General features: G+C 34.4%; 2 protein-coding genes across 2 annotated transcripts; one reads left to right on the forward strand and one right to left on the reverse strand.

The window, feature by feature from the left end:
• The first annotated feature begins 15910 nt into the window (after window positions 1–15910).
• On the forward strand, window positions 15911–17173 carry LOC146169245 (NADH dehydrogenase [ubiquinone] 1 alpha subcomplex subunit 6-like). Its single transcript, XM_083388878.1, has 3 exons — window positions 15911–16105; window positions 16516–16631; window positions 16978–17173. Exons 1-3 carry the CDS (start codon window positions 15967–15969, stop codon window positions 17107–17109), a joined length of 387 nt encoding a protein of 128 aa, XP_083245004.1. The 5' UTR covers window positions 15911–15966; the 3' UTR covers window positions 17110–17173.
• Window positions 16982–18915, reverse strand: LOC146169246 (uncharacterized). The gene is made up of 5 exons (XM_083388877.1): window positions 18747–18915; window positions 18203–18246; window positions 18019–18084; window positions 17833–17899; window positions 16982–17765 (listed from the first exon to the last, which is right to left on the reverse strand). The coding sequence occupies exons 1-5, from the start codon at window positions 18810–18812 to the stop codon at window positions 17226–17228; spliced, it is 783 nt and encodes a 260-aa protein (XP_083245003.1). The 5' UTR covers window positions 18813–18915; the 3' UTR covers window positions 16982–17225.
• Between the last annotated feature and the right edge of the window lie 214 nt (window positions 18916–19129).

Raw genomic sequence — 19129 nt, forward strand, 5'->3', positions numbered from 1 at the left:
TTCAAATATTAGAAATTGAATAAAAGGAATGTTTTGAAAATCAATAAAAGGAATGTTTTAAATAAGTGCATGGCGTTAACCAAACTTAACTTGCATCTTTCTGTAGCTACCCCTGGAATACCAGTGGTTGCATCAAAATTATGATTTTGTGTTAAAACAATTCAATTTTTTAATTTTCATGGTATTTTTGAAACAAATCCACAAATAAAAAACAACCTGAAAATCTATGGTTTTTCACTTTATTTTTAAAACAACTAGAATGTTAATAATCCCTCTGAATAAAAAAAAAAAAAATTCTAAAAAAGTAAAGCTAAAGCTGTTCTCAAAACATTGACAAGTTGGTGGAAACTTATTCCAACCAGTGGATAAACAATATGCAGTGACTTTAGTAACAGGCGTGTAACCGACATTACATTGGTAGTCTCACAAAACATTGTATGGACAATGAGTGTTGTCACATTTTGATGAACATGAAATCTTTCCTTGAGAAAATGTTGGTTGCTTTCGGCAAGTAATTGCTGTTTGCAAATGAAATTTCCAGTAAATAGGCAAAGTTGGTAATATAATGTTGCAAAGTTCTGTGATTGTAAACTTTAAAAAGTAAAAGAGTGCAATGAATCTTTTTTTACTTGGTAGCTTATTTTGATTCAGAGAAATAAATGAAAATGTTGTTGCAAGTAATAGCTATGGGCCAAAAACAAAATAATAAATAAGAAGCTTGTTATCCAAATATTGCTAAATACTTTAATTCAAGGTTTAAAAAAATAGAGCACAATTTATCGTTTTTCGAATATTTTAAGTATGTGTATACAATTATCGCTATTTATTTTCATGGCACCTCAACAAAATACAATATGGTATGACAGATCAGATAAAATGATGAGAACAAGAAATGAAGTTTAGTAATGATTCTTTAAACTTAACATTAAAATATCTCAAAATATTTTAAATATACCCCAAATACAAGCACTATGCATAAAAATACGACCAAGTGACTAAAATAATTAGAAAATCAAATTTCATATCTTGGGGCCATCAAAATTGCAGCTTTTGGTTTATAAAGTCTTTCTAACAAGCCAATCTTTCTCTGTCCAATGCTGGGCTTTATGTTTGCTCTCCCACAACCAAGGAGTCGAACCGGAACTTTATGAACTGGTTGTGAGCGATTGTACAGTTTTTTTAAGATTTTAAGGAGCCGGACCTGAAACCAAATATTTTGGCGTTACCTGAACTTCAACCGAACCCGAACCTGTCAAAATAGAGTTTCCCTTTGTAATGACGTCACAAGTTGTTGTTTTACAGATTCAAGTTTTATTCAAAATTTAAGAAAAAAATAATATATATTAAATAAAATGTTGCTTTTTAAAACGTCAAGAAACTTAGATTAAATGCGAGTTAAAAATTACTAATTAATCTCTATATTTATTAAACTACATCTTTAGATGTAACGCAACATTAATTGTATCCGAACCATAACTTTATGAACCGGTTTTGAACTAACAATAGTCGAACCGGAGCTTAACTGGATCTTTTGATTTGCTCCGAACCTAAATTGAATCGTATTCCCGAAAAAACCTTAAAACCCAAACCTAGGCTGGACCGAAAAAGTCAAACAGTTCGAGTATAACTTCACAAGCAATTAAAAAACACAATTTCACAAGCAATTAAACAATAATACTCTCTGGCCATTCAAGTAAAATGTAAACAAGCTTATATATAACACATACGCCCCATTTCTGCTGATAGCAGGATACTTTCTGTGGAACAAGTTTAATGCTGTCATATTTTTTTAGACTTGTTGAATAGTCAAGAAGAATATACCCAAACATATTTCATTACTTAAAAAATACATTTAAAACTGAAACTAACTGTATTTTTTCGCTTGTCTCTCCACCATTGACAAAGTTCAACTTTTAAGCTTTTGCTTTTGGTGTTTGTATTTGGGCTTAATGTTTCTATATAATGTCCTACACCAAGAGAATTTCTTAGTCACCAAAATTACACTGGAATAGCCTTCAGAAGTTTGTTTTATAACTTCATTTATTGGTGCCCTGCTCTTTCCTAGGGTATACTCTCCACATGCATCGCAAAGAACATGTTTACAAGCTACTCATTCTGTGTGACTACATATTCAAATTCTTTATTTAAATAGCCTATACATTATGCAATCATAAACCTAATAAGCAACTGCAAGTGGATGTAAGTTTTGATTATCACAGCAACTCTTGGGGCCATTTTTCTGAACCGTAACCGAACCGTTTTGGTAATGTTTTTAAAATCCCAACCAGAACTTAACTTTTTGGAGAACCTTAACTGAAAACGAACCTGTCTCCAGCAAGACGCCACAAATTATATTTTACAAAGTCGTGCCATGTTTAAAATTTTATGGAAAAAATAAATATTTATCCCATAAAAAGTTGCTTTTTATTGTTTGAGATATTTTAATAGTGAGCTGCTTGCTTTTCAGTTTGCCAAGAAACTTTAAATACAAATTACAATTCAATTTTAATACGACTTACAACTCAATAATTCATTTTTTTTTCATTTTCAGATTTAAGGCAACTTATATTTTGCTTGAACCGGAACTGTATAAACTGGTGTTGAAATAACAATTGTCAAACTAGAAATGAATTGGAAAAGTCAAACGGCTCAACTGTGTGTTAATTTGTAATAAATATTCACAGGGAAGTCTGTCGCCATTCAGTTGTGTAGGTATGCTTCATTTCAATTCTGCTTATTTTGCTAAGCAATGAGAGAAATGCTACTTTGTCTGGATTTATCATTTCGTAAGAAAGTGTCTCTTTGAATGCAACTAAAAAATTAAATATTTACTAGCCAATCCACATGTTGTTTTATACGTTCTACATTTATTACGGTTTAGGATTGCAAGAATATTTCTTGGAAGACAAATAATTTGGTAACAAAAGACAACAAGTTTTGTGATATTGAAAGATATTGCATAACTTGAAAACGTGACCTGATAGAGAACCCTGGGTGTGATCTTTGGACGCTATGCATTAAAATTCGTATTGATCAGTGTTGTTGTTTATTTTACTAGGTTTGTTTTTCACCTTTTCTATGGATGGCGATGGTAACAAGGAGTGACTAAGGCAATTTGGTTATGAGCGTGACGATGTAACAAATGAGGTAAAGCATATTTATACCTTGACATTGAGGAACTGGATTGCTCCACGTGCCTGAATTGCATGTTGCAGATGTGTCGCCTACAATTTGGTATTCACTGAAACATGAAAATGTGCAGACAGTATCATGTGGACACTGAGAGTAACGGCAATTGAAACTTCCACACTCAACAGATCCATGCGACAACGCCAAAGTTGAGCATCTTTGTACTACAAATGAAAAATAGTTATTTATGAGTTTAAGTTAAAAAATAAAATGTGTATTTTTTACTTCGGCTTTTTCTAATTTTATTGACTTAAAGCAAATGGAATTATAAGAATATTAAAAATTTAAAGTAAATCATTTTTATTAGGTAATTTATTGTGATTCAAACATTATAAATCAATGAAATTGAATAAAACGAATGTTTTTAAATCAATAAAGGAATGTTTTAAATAAGTGCATGGCGTTAACCAAACTTAACTTGCATCTTTCTGTAGCTACCCCTGGAATACCAGTGGTTGCATCAAAATAATAGGCTTTTGTGTTAAAACAATTCAATTTAAGCAATTTTCATGTTTTTTTATTGAAACAAACCACAAATTAAAAAACAACCTGAAAATCTATGGTTTTAGACTTTATTTTTAAAACAACTAACCTGTTAATAATCCCTCTGAATGAAAATAAGTATTCTTACATACAACAAATTATAAAAACAACTGTAAAAGTATTTAAAGCTAAAGCTGTTCTCAAAACAATAAAATCAAAAGTACCTTGACAAGTTGGTGCAGACTCACTCCAACCAGTGGATAAACAATATGAAGTGACTTTAGCAGCAGGCGTGTATCCATCATTACATTGGTAGTCACACAAACCATTGTATGGACAGAGAGTGTTGCTACAATTTAATGAACATGAAAACTTTCCTTGGGGAAATGTTGTTGGCTTTTGGCAGGTAATTGCTGTTTGCAAGTAAAATTTCCAGTTAATAGGTCAAAGTTGGTAATCAAAATGTTGTAAAGTACGGCTATTGTAAACTTTAAAAGGTAAAAGAGTGCAAAGTATGCTTTTTACTTGCTAATTAATTTTGATTTAGGGAAATAATGAAATTGATTTCACTGGATTAATCATTTTTATTAAATGCATTCAATCAAGTTGATGGACCTCTTTGCTTTAACTACACCTAGAATTTCAGTAAGCATCTCAAAATGATTTGGTTTAACTACAAAGCCATGATTTCTAATAAAACAAGAATAAAAAAGTACCTTGACAAGTTGGTGCAGACTCACTCCATCCATTGGATAAACAATATGCAGTGAGTTTAGCAACAGGCGTGTATCCATCATTACATTGGTAGTCACACAAACCATTGTATGGACAATGAGTGTTGTCACATCTTGATGAACATGAAATATTTCCTCGGGAAAGCATTGCTGGCTTCAGGCAAGTAATTGCTGTTGGTAGAGGACAAAAGTTAAAGGTTAAACTTGGTAATCCTAATTGTACAATGTACTATGATTATAAGCTCAAATAAGGAAAATTAACACATTAAATCATTTTTACTAGGTAATTTATTGTGATTCAAATATTAGAAATCAATGAAATTGATTAAAAGGAATGTTTTTACATCAATAAAAGGAATGTTTTAAATAAGTGCATGGCATTAACCAAACTTAACTCGGATATTTGTGTAGCTACCCCTGGAATACCAGTGGTTGCAAACAAAATTAGGCTTTTGTGTTAAAACAATTGAATTTAAGCAATTTTCATGGTATTTTTTAAACAAATCCACAAATTAAAAAACAACCTAAAATTCTATGGTTTTAGACTTTATTTTTAGAACAACTAAAATTTTACTAATCCCTCTGAATGAAAATAAGTATTCTTACATATAAGAAATGATATAAAAAATCTGAAAAAGTAAAGCTAAAGCTGTTCTTAAAACAATAAAAACAAAAAAACCTTGAGAATTTCAGATTTAAGGCAACTTATATTTTGTTTGAACCGAAACTGTATAAACTGGTGTTGAAATAACAATTCTCAAATTGGAACTGAATAGGAAAAGTCAAGCGGCTCAACTGTGTGCTAATTTCTAATATATATTCACAGGAAAGTCTATCGCCATTCAGTTGAGTAGGTATGCTTCATTTCAATTCTGCTTATTTTGCTAAGCAATGAGAGAAATGCTACTTTGTCTGGATTTATCATTTCGTAAGAAAGTGTCTCTTTGAAAACTTTGTGGTCTTGTAACTAAAAAGATAAATATTTACTAGCTAATCCACATGTTGTTTTATACGTTCGACATTCATTACGGTTTAGGATTGCAAGAATATTTCTTGGAAGACAAATAATTTGGTAACAAAAGACAACAAGTTTTGTGATATTGAAAGATATTGCAAAACTTGAAAACCTGACCTGATAGAGAACACTGGGTGTGATCTTCGGACGCTATGGATTAAAATTCGTATTGATCAATGTTGTCGTTTATTTACTAGGTTTATGGTATTTTGTTTGAAGCAGAAAATATTACAAAATTGCAGGTTAATCTAAATTTCCCGCCATCGTGGAGAATTTTTTAAATTACAACAATTACACTTTAGGGGAAGTACCCGAAAGTTTTACAAACTGTGTCAGAGTAAGGTCGTGGACAGCAGGGCTGCGGAGTCGGTTAAAAACACCCCGAGCCCGATTTTACCCATTTACGCAACTATAAATTAAGGTGGATTTTCTGCAATCCACTTATATTGGTGTCATAATTGATCCACCCGCATTACACGGTTAAAAAATATTTCACCATTTGCTATTACACTTTTACAACTTACATTTTGCCGCCTTAACACTTAAAAAATTGATACTGCGCATGCGCACGTCGGACTCGGGACTCGGGTAGTTTTACGCGGTCTAACTCGAGTCACGAGTCCCGAGTCCCGACTCCGCTGCCCTGGTGGACACTAGCTAAAACATCGCAATATTTGCATACGCAACGAGTCGCCCAATAAGTCTAAATCAATGATTTACGATTTAAAACATATATAGACCATACGTTCCAAACCAGGGCGGTTCAAGACGCGGGCCACAAATATTTCTTGCATATTCGTTGCGGGCAACATACAGTGCTACATGCGTGCCAGGGGCGGATCAATGCTTTTCGTTTGGTCGGGGCATGAAATGTTTAAAGATGACGCCACAAAGCATAGTCAAAAAGTAACGTCGAAAGACATATGTAAGCTCCATATACTTGCTGCTTCCGTCGAAGTTGTGCGCAAGTGAAATCGAATGATAATGAAACTGGCAAAATCGTGCGCGAAAAAATGCGTATGGGACAAAACTTTTAATTTACAAGTCTGCATTCTATAAGCGTGGAAAGTTTTTTGCTCTAGATCAGTGGTTTTCAACCTGGGGGTCGCTACCCCCGGGTGGGTCGTTTGCATTTTCTCTGGGGGTCGCGAAGACGACAATTAAATACCAATCACTATTACAAGAATGCCAATCAATTGCCCCCCCAAAATAACTGTATTGATATTAGTGAACGTTCCAACAGTGAGCAGCCGGGAAGCAAGTTGCGAGATAGACTATTATTATGTTTATCCTCAGACTCATTAAATACCGAAATCACAATCTAAACAATTCTTTCCAGTACTGCAAAAAATTAACCGTTGTGACAAAGAACTAATTATTACATCACAATAACAGTTATTGTCACGGGAAATATTTGGGCATGATGTCACAAATAAAATATAGTATCTTACAAGCTATGAACATTTAAATACATGTTCGTTGGGTTGTCAAAATGGGTCGCGGTATAAAAAAGGTTGAAACCACTGCTCTATAGAAACATTTTTCTGAAACTGAATCAATTTTACTGAAAAGGGGTCAGGGCGTTAGTCTTTAGTGAAAACCTATTAAAACAACACTTTCCAGAACCGCGATATATTTTATCGTTCATTTACTTTAAAGTTGCAAAAATTTTCATTGATATATGGTCGTACTTTTTATGTTATGTTCATATTAAAAAGACGGTAAACAAAACGCAATATAACTTTTTTCGTTTGATATATGGACCCCAAATAAGACAAATAATTTTAGAAACACTTGTTTCTTACTTTATCACGTAATGAAATATAGGCATAACACTACGTTCGAACGTTGGCAAGTACTGTAATTAGGGTTGGATTATCCGGATAACGGTTAACCGATTAACCGCAGTTTTTTTTTTCTATCTGATATCCGGATATAATTCTGCCGGTTAACCGGCTAAAAGAGTATCGTTGCTAATGCGTTTTACACTTTTTAGTAAGTTTGAACATTCTTTGTTACGTAGAGGCTGACTCCGGCTGAGCGCAGTTAAACCTTTGTTCACACTTGTATTGTCTTATACTTTCAACTACGGTACTCGTAAAATGCACGAGTGAAATTTACTATCACGTCACAAAGAAAGCATAATGAATGATTATTTTAATAGAAGACCGCATTCCAGGGCTGCCACTCCTAGTGGTTTTCCACTAGATTTAGTGGTTTTTGAAATAATCTAGTGGTTTAGTGGTTTTCTTGGAGAATCTAGTGGTTTTTATAATCTTGAAATGGAGTAATAAACTTTATGTTATTTCCCGGCTTCCATTGTTAAAAATGGTAAAGTGAATGAAAAATTCCCTTTTTTAAATCAAATGTATCGATGCTTGTTAATAACAAGTTTCTATACTGATTACTGTTAGTGTCGGGTAGCAGACTATATTTAGAAGTTTGTACAGCTGTAGTGCTGCACTGTAGGGTGTGGGCCTATTTAATCACCACTTGCCAACCAAAGGTGCTAAAGGGAGAAGAGGGGAGTGAGAGGAAGGAGTAGGTCTAGGTAGGGCAATAGGTAAAGCTGATAAATTAGCCGGCAAAAAAAAAAAAAAAAATTCTTTCAAAAAGTCGACCTTTAGGGAGGAATTTTTGGCAATCTCTGGCTAGGACCCCCAGGGTCAGTTATACTCATTTATAGTGAATAGAACTGCCCCCAGGCCTTTTATTGTACTTTACAGTTCAATTGATATCATAGTCGGAGTGTGACGTAACTCCACCACGAAAAAACAAGTTTTTATCGCCTTTTTTACCGTAAATTAGTTGAATAATGACAGTTTAAAGCCTGACTGAAACCAGACAAGACTCATAGATATTCAGCAATATGCCAAGCTTGCTATATAAAGTTAAAACAACCAAACACAAGTGGCGTTTAATGTACCGTACAAAAACAGTGTTAAGCATAAAAGAATAATACTGCCAAACTCAAAACCACTGTTGCTACATTTTTTTAAGTAGGTGCCTTAATATTCAACAAAAAATGGTAATAAAAGCAGAGCTTTTGTTGTGTATATTTAGCAAACAGTAGCTTTAATAACGCAATTATGACACACAGACTTAAAAAATAGTATGTTTTTACATTGATTAAACGTGGAGATGTTAAATCAACATCAAAAAAGGCAATATGTCGCCGCGATAACAATCTAGTGTTTTTTCTCCGGATCTAGTGGTTTTTTATGGTCCAATCTCGTGTTTTTTTAATTTTGAGAGTGGCAGCCCTGCCGCATTCTCATGGCAAGGTAAAGTCTGTTTAGTGTCAGTTGAAAAGCTTTGACTACAACCTAGTTTGAAATGACTAAATTTAAGAGATGGAATTTAAACGTTTCAAAAGTGACAATCCAGTCTGGGCCTACTTTCTACGCTCAAGAACTGGTAAAAGGGCAAAATGTGAAACCTGTGAAAACACGATTTCTTGTAAAGGTGGATCTACAGGAGCAATGAAAAACCACCTTGGTTTAAAACATAAAAGCGTTCAAGTTTCATTGGAAAACACAAACAAATGTTCCGCAGGTGCTAGCACGATTGAAAACTATTTTAAGCCAACCAAAGAGTCGCTGGAGAGGGTTGTTGCAGAGCTAGCAGCTGTGGACAGGATTTCTTTCAACACTATAATAAGCAACTGGGACGAGCATTTTTAGCAAGAGGATACAAGATACCACAAACGGTGCAAAATGTCAGAAGTATTATCATGACATTTCTCCAAACACTGAAAAGCGATACAAAGGAAATGATTGAAATAAAAAAGAGACTGGAAAATTCCGTTCTGTCACCCTCAATGAATATACAAGCACAAGAAGCAGAAGATACATGAACTTAAACCTGCACTATGATTCAGACTCCGTTAATTTAGAAATGGTAAGAATCAAAGCAGAAAGAGCATTCAGTGCATGTGGACTCTTTGTTACAAAACTCCGGTCCCGTCTACAGGATTCCACAATTGATGCATTGTGTTTTATAAGGAGGGCGTTGCAGAAGCAGTGAACATTAAATTTGCGTGATTTTACAATCCATTTTCCATGCAAACCTCGTGAAATCGATTGTCTCACTTAGCAGTTATCATCCGGTTAACCGGTTAGATAAATTCCAAATATACGGATATATCTGTTATCCGGATAGTAAAAATTATTGATATCCGAACTAACCCTAACTGTAATGATGTTAGTTTTGCGCAAGGCGAAAAAAAGTATACTAGCCATACAAATTCGTTTGAGCGTCTATGATTGACGACAGTGCAGCCTACAGCAAATAAAACTAACGCAAAACTAACATAATATAAAGAAGACTTGCAATACACAGGACACAATAAACAATACATTATTAGGTTATCAAGTTAGCACGTTTACCAAAGTGTGGCCTTCAGCAATCGCTGGACTCAGAGGCACGAGGCGGTTAAAACAATTAAACATAGGCTTACGTGAATTTGACTGAGTTCCGCCGGTACTTTCTGTCATTGTACTCGGCGTAATTGTGCTATCACAATTTGTTATGCGGCAAATCAGGGAAAAAATCACCAGTTTCAGCAATCTGTGAGTAGTCATTGTATGAGAGAACCAGAACATGCAATAATGTCGGTATAATAATAAATTCGATTATTGCATTTAGGCCTACTATAAGAGACTTCTGCAAAAAAACAGTTACATTTTCCGACATGTAGTGTCTTATTGTGTTTCTCGGAATATATTTTAACTAAAAGCATCGACTACGCTGAGTCAAAGAATTGGTTTAATTAGTCGAACCTTTCTGAATTATGTTTCATAAATGCCTCAGTCCATTTTAGTAAAGTCGTTTTAGGCGAAAGGCGTCGTGCGTCTCATTACAACTATAAGCGTTTTTTTCGCTTAACGCGAATGGTTAACATATTTGTAATGTAGCTGTTGTACTAAGAGTAACACCTTTCTAACCTAAAACTTAAAAAATAAAAAAATAAAAATAAACGAGCTCTGTGATGTTCCTAAGCGTACTAATTTGTAATGCCAAGTTTAGACGTAAGTTCACTGAAATAAATTTATGAACCATGCAAATAAAATCCATGATCCACGCCTGAAGAACAACTTCTGGAATGCATGCTGATTTGAGGTCTAAATTGAAAAATAACCTACACCACGCTTTTTGTATATCGAAGGTCGTTGGTGAATTTTTGCCGCAAATTTATATTTCACAACTTATAAAATACACTCTGGGGCTTTTACACTATTACACTATGCAATACGAAGTTTAGTTAAGACCAGGTTGTATCCTTAATATTGGGATAAGCTTCGCCTTTCTTTAATGGAATTAAGCGCTAATTTTTTTACCTCGCAATGTGAATCACCGAACAAGGCAACCGAAATTAGCGAGGCACGCGAAAATATGCCAGCCACAGTATATATCGCACTGCAAATATTTATTTAGGCCACTAGACAGAATAATATGTCAAACACGTTAGAAGCATTTTGCTGATGGGTCGAAGTTATAAAGGTATTAAGGCGTCATGTACCAAGAAGTGCTATGAATGACATAAAATGTGCAATTTCGCAGAGACTTAGGAATGGCACATATACGGAAACCTAATCTATTTAAACACACAACATTCATTTGGTAAATTGATGATACGTAGCATTACGTAATTTTTACGTCACTGTAATCAACTGTTAATTTTGATGGGTAGGAATGTTACATTATATGTGATCAGTCTGCGTCACTAATATTATCTCCTAAAATGCGTTCTTAGACAACAACGTTTATGCAACATACCGTACCAATAAAATAAAAATAGGCGCCTTTCAACTCATGCATTTTGCACCTATACAAGGTGTGCAAATCGTTGTGCAATTACTGCGTATAAATCGAGTTTCGTAAAGCTGCTTGTAAAGTCATAAATGATATAAAACGTATGAAAAAATAAATTACAATGTATTTTTTGCGAACAACCTTTAACTAATTGTGATTTGCGTCTCAAAATTAACGCTTCCCCGTATGTTCGCGACGTTTTTGTAAAACCATCCTCTTTTATGACGAGTTTTGTGAAGTCTAAATGGTTAATTCACTTTGATCAACATATTTAAAACTGGTGACATCATATGATTGACAAAATAATGATTTACAATTGTTTGGTGTACTTCCATATGTAGTTATACACCTAAGTACCTGCAGTGCGCTAAATTGGACATTTTACGTAGCATTTCAATGTATGGCCCTTTAATGACTTCATAACCTGGGATAATTCGACTTGGCCAAAATACATTTTGCTACACTCAGTGCATTCTTTATTATGAGACCATCTCGAGTTTCAATAAGCAATTAGAATTTTACAGTCCTTAAGGGAAGGATGACCAAACTTTTTGCATGAAGGGTCAGACAAACATTTTCCTTAATGAAGTATTGATAACTGTATATAGATATCATTGGTGACTCCTGCCTTAAGGATTACGAATAACTTCCTTATAACGTGAGACACGATAGTTTTTTGGCAGCTATTTCGTTACGAATCGGCACACAATTTTTCTGTTGAAATTATTTGTGTTTTTTTTCACCATGGCTATTTCTACAATCGCTTAAGTATAGTTATAGTTTCGCCCTATCTTTCTTAAGATCGTAACTGTGATAACACCTCATTGATTCGTCACTTCGTTATTTTGTTTTGGTGTATTAGGCTACTTTAAACAAACTGAATATTTTTAAATCGATCAGTCCTCATCATTCTTTCTCTATTCCTGATTACTATAAAATGACTTTGATCACAGTTTGGAAAACCAAGAATTGTATCCTTTTACATTTAACGCAGCGCTGATTCGTCTATTACCACTGCTATACACAACAATATAGGCACTACCTACCCATATTATGGCATATTATGAAAAGATATACTGTTTATTAATATAAGGAAGGCGGTGATTGTTCATTGCAGTGGTTGAGTAAGATCACGCTTCGAAAGTTGCTCGTCGCCGCTATGTTGCTGCGTCATTTTGTCGACGCTCGCGGAAGTGCTACTTTACGTATTTTGACTGGCCAAACCAAGTTACTGGCTTTAATAGTTTGAAGGGATCGGAATAAATATTTTGAAAAATGCCACGCGAGCCTGGTTATGTACAATGGTCGAGGAATAACAATTAGGGATAAAATAGATAAAGTTGAAAACTTGTTCGTATAATGCTGCATGACTACTCAATTCTGTGCGGAAATAAAGTTAAATTTGTAAATATATATAAATGTTTTTGTGTTGAATTATCTACATAATTATATAGCTTCCACTCGACATCGCCAATTTAAATTAGACAAAATCGTGTGGTCGTTTAAACAGCCTACTACACGCCAGTTTGCCAAAGACTATTTATCAGGGTGAAACAAAGGTGATGAAATTGAGCACGAGCGCCTGCAAGCGGTTATTGTCAAATGCATTGTTATCATAAATTGTTCATAGTGATAAACCTACAACATGGCACGGGCGTAGGATATTTGTTTGGTGGACATCAAAGTTTTTAGAGATTACGCCACAAAGTTACTTCCTAACGTAACAATGTGACACAAGTAACCTCAAAAAAATTCCCGTTCCCGGTCGAACGCGTTCTACGCAAAGCGCAAACATTTTTTTCGTTGAATTGATATCAATTACCATTTTTTTATTTTTTTATATTGTAAGAATACATTACAGGGTTGTTCCTAAGCAAAAATTTACACTCGCCAGCTGGGCGAGCGGCAATCAATCGGCACTCGCCCAGACGAAATAACACTCGCCAAATTTGTTGGCATGCCGTCTGCAAATTTTCGTCCTAGCGCGGTAATTTCTTTGGTTATCGTTATTCTGTTTTGTATTTTTTCTACGTAAACCATAGTTTTTATGCCGTCTGGTTGTTTATTTCCAAGCACGGATGAACAAATTAATGACCCATAAAGCAGTTTACGCTTAAGACAATGTTTTAACGAAATATTTTTAACAATCTTTAGTGAAAAAAATAACACTGACAATTTAGTAGCCACGGCCGGCCTGTTTTCCATTTTTCTAAAAATCCTCGCGTTCTCTTTTTTTCATATTCTGGTTTTTCTGTGTTTAAAGGACGTTTTACCGCAGGTTGCTTCGCGCCGCAAACGAAACGCCATTATTAGAAGATATTTCTATTGGAACTTATTGTTAGCAAAAACTGTAGCAATTGCTCTTAATTTAGTAATACAAACAATTAAATAAATCCAAAAAAGTAGAATTATTATCCTGGGTACATCGCAAGTCCAAAAAACTTTTCCAAAGGCGTCAACGACTGGGTTAAACATTTAAAAATTAACAATGTTCAAGTTAAACGATAAACCTTATAACTGTTTGCTACTGCAGGAATAACGTCTTTGATTGTTTGCCCGAAAACGTTTTTTTTTAAACGGGACAAAGAGTCTTTATTACGAGCTTCGAACGTGACTTCGATTAACCCTATTATTTGTATAGTGTTGAATGTATTTGCGTCTTAATTTTTAGGAAAATAACTTGCTCTAAGTAATATTTCGCTTAGTACTGGTGCTTAGCACAAGTTGTCCTACACCAACTAATTAAACTTCTCGCCGAAGCCACTCGCCAGTCGGGCGAGTGGGTGTCAATCAGCACTCGCCAGGAGCGATTTGTACTCGCATTGGCGAACGGGCCAAACCTGCATTAAGGCCAACCCTGCATTACGCCCTGAGCACACGTTCAGTATTTACTTGATATAATAGAAATTATCAAGGTGATTTTGTCGAAAAAAGCTTTACAGAAATCACGCAAAACCTTCGCAAGAAGCACAGAAAACATCGCAGTGCGTTTATTCAGTTAAATATTAAAAGTGTACAGTGTTCTGTACGATCCAATGGTGATATTACAAGGAGTTTATGCGGTTTACACGACGCAACATGTTATATATACGTAGCACCTTTGGACTAATAGATATACAGTAAGCCTTCTTAAAACTGGCAAAAATAAAGTAAAACGAATTAGAAGTTTGCGCTAAGCGAATACTATGCTAACTATGCACTTACGAAAAAAGTTTGCAAAAATATAGTCTTGGAGGGCATGGTCTGATGCTTTTGCTCGATTTGCTCTGCCTGTGGGGCCAATGCCCTTACAACTTGTTTGCCGAAATCGTCGTGATGTTTTGTTGAAATTTCCATTTGTCGTATGACGTACAAATATTTTTTCGCCTAATCCCTCACATAATCTTTATTTTGATCAGTCTTAGTCAGTTCTAAAAAAAAAAAAAAACTTTTTTAATCCAGGACTTTTGTTTGTGTGGTGGCCATAAAAAATCGACGTTACAAAGTTATATAACGTCGTAAATAAATTACCCTTACTTGTTGTTCTAGAGCGCACTCGTGCGGATATTGCTGCTGAATCCAGTACAATCGAGTCAAGCGCGAAAAACTGCCTTTATTTGTTTTAAAATTGACAAAAGTTTCAATTTATAAAGGTACGTGACGGCACATAAATTAGATTCGCATATGTTTCAAAATAACAGCATCAGTAATTTAGTTTACCAAAAATGCACTTTATAAAACAAAGGAGTTCACACGGCGCAACATATGCCATATTGCCATAGTATGCTTGGAGTCTTTGGGCTGAATAGATTTCTTTAAAACGGTAAAATGTAGGAAAAAAGGAAAAATTTCAAAGAAAAAGTGGCAAAAAATGTAATTGGAGGGAGCCATGGCCTGATGACCCAACTGGATCTGCTTCTGAAATGAAGTGTAATGTCCTACATTATTGCACCGATATAATAACCTAAAGTTTATTTGGAAAACAGTTTACGATATCACAGAACAAGAAATGGCACTAATAGCAATATACTATCATTGATTCAAGTATTGTTTTGGTTACAAGTTGCCTAGATGCAAACGAAAAACATTTGTTTCCTCTTTGTCCACCGTACTCCAAAACCAACTGTAAGCGACCCGCGACAACTGAAGCGCGACGTGACTTCTAAAGTCCTTACTATTATCATCACAATGGTACGAAGCAGCTAAAACATTTATTCACAAGGGTGCCAATTGCGATTTAATCCCATAATTCATACTGAAAAACTATAATACTACACCGCGAGCCTTTACTAATCGAAATCAGCTGATCACAGAAGGATTTGATGCAGGCAAGGCCAGGGTAGAAAAACAACTAACACCTATGTGTGTTGTACGAAGTTGTTGTTACTAACACCTATGTGTGGTGTGTGTTGTACGAAGTGGTTTTTAAGACAACATTTCAAAAAACAGCGCTGGTCTACAATCCTACCACAACGCACATTATTTGGTTTAGGATGGGTCAAGTATTATTATTAAATAATGAATATAATAACCCTTGACCCACCCACAAACGCTAACTCGCACCCTAACACAAATATTGTGCGTTGATTTAATAATTGTGGTTCTAGACCAGCGGCCAAAAAGCATATCGACTACGAATATTGTGTAAAACACAGTTACTCACATACAACTGACAATGCTAAATTGTTCTAGATTTTTGTTTAGTCTAAAACCTTGATTAGGTTTTGTGAAAGGGTATAATTACAAAATAAAATGTCTGCTGTTGGCAGAGGCATAAACCAGGCAATGAAAGGTGTGCCTGTGCGACCTGTTATATCGTCCAACCCAGTGGAGGCTAAAAGAAGGGTCCTGACCTTATACAAGCAGTGGTACCGAGCTACACCAAATATAAGTAAAACTTCTTACAGTATTTATGTTTTTTTGTATTTTTTAATATATTTTGGAATAACTTAAATTTACATATTATTTAACATTTAATCCCTTCTGCATTATAATTGGTTGTTAAAGAGACGCCACAAATTTTGTAATATATATATGGTCCATAAAAACAATATTCTATCATTGCTGGCCACACCGAATAGCATCACTGACAGGCCCTTGTTAGGCAAAATACCTATAACAATTGTTCATTGCAAATTGATTGTGATGTTTTTCAATCATGCCAATAAAGCTATTCTACTATTGTTGCTTGGACTGTTGAAAGTTCTAAATCAACATATTTCTATGCAGACTGAACTATTGTACTTGTCTACGGGATAAAATCCTACTAATTGATAAGAGTTTTATTATTTTTTGTTTAAGTTCAACAGTTTGAGTTGCCCTACACTGTGGAGACAGTTCACAAAAGGATAAGAGAAGAATTTACCAAAAACTCTCATGTACGAGATGTGCGTGCAATAGATCTACTTGTCATCAAGGTGCTTTTAATTGTTATGATTGTTAAATCTGTATTTATGCCTAGGTGATACTATTCAAGTCTAGTAATTGCAATACCACGAAAAACCAAACAAAACTTGTAAGTTCATACCTTCTCAGTGGCATGTCCGTCATTTTTTTTTTTTTGGTTGGCAACTAACCAGCACCTTATTTTTAAACAAATGAAATACTGTAACGAATGGTACTACATAGTTAATGAATAGAATTATTTAATTTTGTAATGATGGTATACAACAGTCGGTTTATTCATACATCTACATATAATTTCTTAAACCTACCACAAAGTAAACTAGGAAAAAAAAAATAAATGTGTTTTTTATTTTGTAGGGGCAAATGGATCTCCAAGAAACTCTTAAAATGTGGAAACAAGCTTGTCACATAAAGAGTCTTTTTCAACATGATACTGCTATTGAAGAGCCAACAGACTTTCTGGGAAAATTTTTCACACAAAAGCATTAAATTTTGTTTCACCTTTTCTTTATCAACGACAAAAATAAATTTATTTAAAAGCTTGTGTATTTTAAATGAGATGAACAATATGAAAACATTTAACAAACAATGCAAACCAGGATTTTTCATGAAAGAAAACCATTTTTGTTTGCACACTCCAAAAATGTAACAGAAGTTGAATTTATATTAACGTCAGTGACTAGAATTTCGCTTGCATTCCAACTGGACATAACATCATTTTGTTCAGAATATAATTCCAGATCAGTTTGATTTGAATATTCACTTCCAAAAGTGTGGTTTGATATCTTGCGAGGTCTTCCAACTGGTCGCTTGCCAGGTAAATTAAGTGAAGTTCTTCGCTGTACCGAGGCTTTTGGCTTTTTTGAAATTTTTATTTTATCCCAAGGTGATGTAACTGCATGGAATGGTTCTGTATCACCATTTAGATTGCTTTCCTCATTAGCACCTATGGTTGATGTAATGAATGTGTTTGTGTTGTCAGACTGAGCCGTGTCACAAGTCGTGCTAACAGTTAAGGGGCTGGGTTTCACATCCACTGTTTCAATATTAATTGGATGCAAGGTTTCTAGATTTGATGTCACCGGTACAGGTTCGCTCAAAACCACAGCCAAACTGTCTTGGTCTGTAGGCTGTGCGGCTAGCATCTGCAAAGTAGAGCAACATTTTAAAACCAAACTTTTTAGTTTTCATTTTTAATAAACAAAAAAGTACTTGGTTTTTTGGGCGCTTTGGTTTTCTACCTCTTTTTTTAGATCCAGCAGCTGCATGTTCTTTTTCTCTAAAATTAATTATTATTTTCTTTATTTACTAATTGCATAATATGGTTGTTTATTAAATCACTATTCATACCTAATAATGCAAAGTTTAATTAGGCCTTTAAAATAGAATAAAGCTTACTGCATGTCAAAAAAGTGTATTAAGCTTCCATCTAGAATGTTTTCCCTCGGCTCCCACGTACAGTGCCTAAAAGTCATGTGAGGTTAAATGAATTTCTACAATTTTGTTACTATACAACTATAAAACTTTTAGAAGCTTCTATGAAGCCAAGACAATATTTTTATTAGCTTTTATCACTGCTTACTTTAATGACCAATCCTTCCACTTCACATAATATTCAACTATACCCTGAGAAAAACCAGAATTTTTTTAAATATATATAATGTATTACTTTCTAAAGTTTAATCAGCATTAAGGCTGCTAATATGAACTATACTTTAAGTCGTGAGATATGTATAATGGGCGCTGGTCTGGAATATACCATACAACTATTTGTCCAAAGCAAATCGTTTATGTTAGGGTTTGGGTTAGACTCAGTGGATTATTGTATTTATTCTCCCATATTTAATTCTTCAACTTTGACAACTTGTTTCGTTACTGTAAAAAAGGTGATAAGATTATAGACCATCGCCATATACTTCGATAAATTTATGGTAGTTAAATTTAGCACACCTAAATGGTGTGGTGCAATGCCAATGGTTAGCCAAACAACATCTTGTTGTTAAAGGATACCAAACTATGCAAGGCAAATATACAACCAAACTGGTATAAGAGCATGGTAATTTGAGACTTTAAGAGCTCTAACATATTTTTTTTTACATTTCCTTGTAAACATTGAATATTCTCACCTTACGATGTCGCTTTTTCAAGATTTTCTCAGCTTGAAACACATTTTCGCCCATTTGCAAACTCATGTTTCATCAGTTGGATTGGAATTGTTTTAAAGAAAGTTGTTTACTAAAAGTACAATACAATCACACAAACCTTCGTTTTTTTTATCGCATTGGTGTAAGTCAAGTCTATAGAAATTGCATAAATAAATAACCTACTACGAATATGTCGCGTGTCGCTCTTTTTACGTCGCGTTGTTTCTTTGGAAAAAGCTTAATCAAATTAGTCAAAACCGCAATAGTGTGTGTGACGAGAGATTACAGAGTACCTCAAGTTTCGAAGTTCATTTATACATAATAGGGTTTATATAATAAATAAAATATGACACCTTAACATTATC

The sequence above is a fragment of the Ascidiella aspersa genome, chromosome 1, assembly GCF_963924565.1.
Source record: "Ascidiella aspersa chromosome 1, kaAscAspe10.2, whole genome shotgun sequence".
NCBI classification, from domain to species: Eukaryota; Metazoa; Chordata; class Ascidiacea; order Phlebobranchia; family Ascidiidae; genus Ascidiella; species Ascidiella aspersa.

What these genes read in the sequence shown, in the direction of transcription:
- LOC146169246 (XM_083388877.1), bottom strand. Translation starts at nt 18,812, where the DNA reads ATGAGTTTGCAAATGGGCGAAAATGTGTTTCAAGCTGAGAAAATCTTG. An exon ending in TGGAAGGATTGGTCATTAAA is followed by an intron (nt 18,085 to 18,202) that starts GTAAGCAGTGAT and finishes CATGACTTTTAG; the next exon opens with GCACTGTACGTGGGAGCCGA. An exon ending in CAAAGCGCCCAAAAAACCAA is followed by an intron (nt 17,766 to 17,832) that starts GTACTTTTTTGT and finishes TCTACTTTGCAG; the next exon opens with ATGCTAGCCGCACAGCCTAC.
- LOC146169245 (XM_083388878.1), top strand. Translation starts at nt 15,967, where the DNA reads ATGTCTGCTGTTGGCAGAGGCATAAACCAGGCAATGAAAGGTGTGCCT. An exon ending in CCGAGCTACACCAAATATAA is followed by an intron (nt 16,106 to 16,515) that starts GTAAAACTTCTT and finishes TTTTTGTTTAAG; the next exon opens with TTCAACAGTTTGAGTTGCCC. An exon ending in TAGATCTACTTGTCATCAAG is followed by an intron (nt 16,632 to 16,977) that starts GTGCTTTTAATT and finishes TTTATTTTGTAG; the next exon opens with GGGCAAATGGATCTCCAAGA.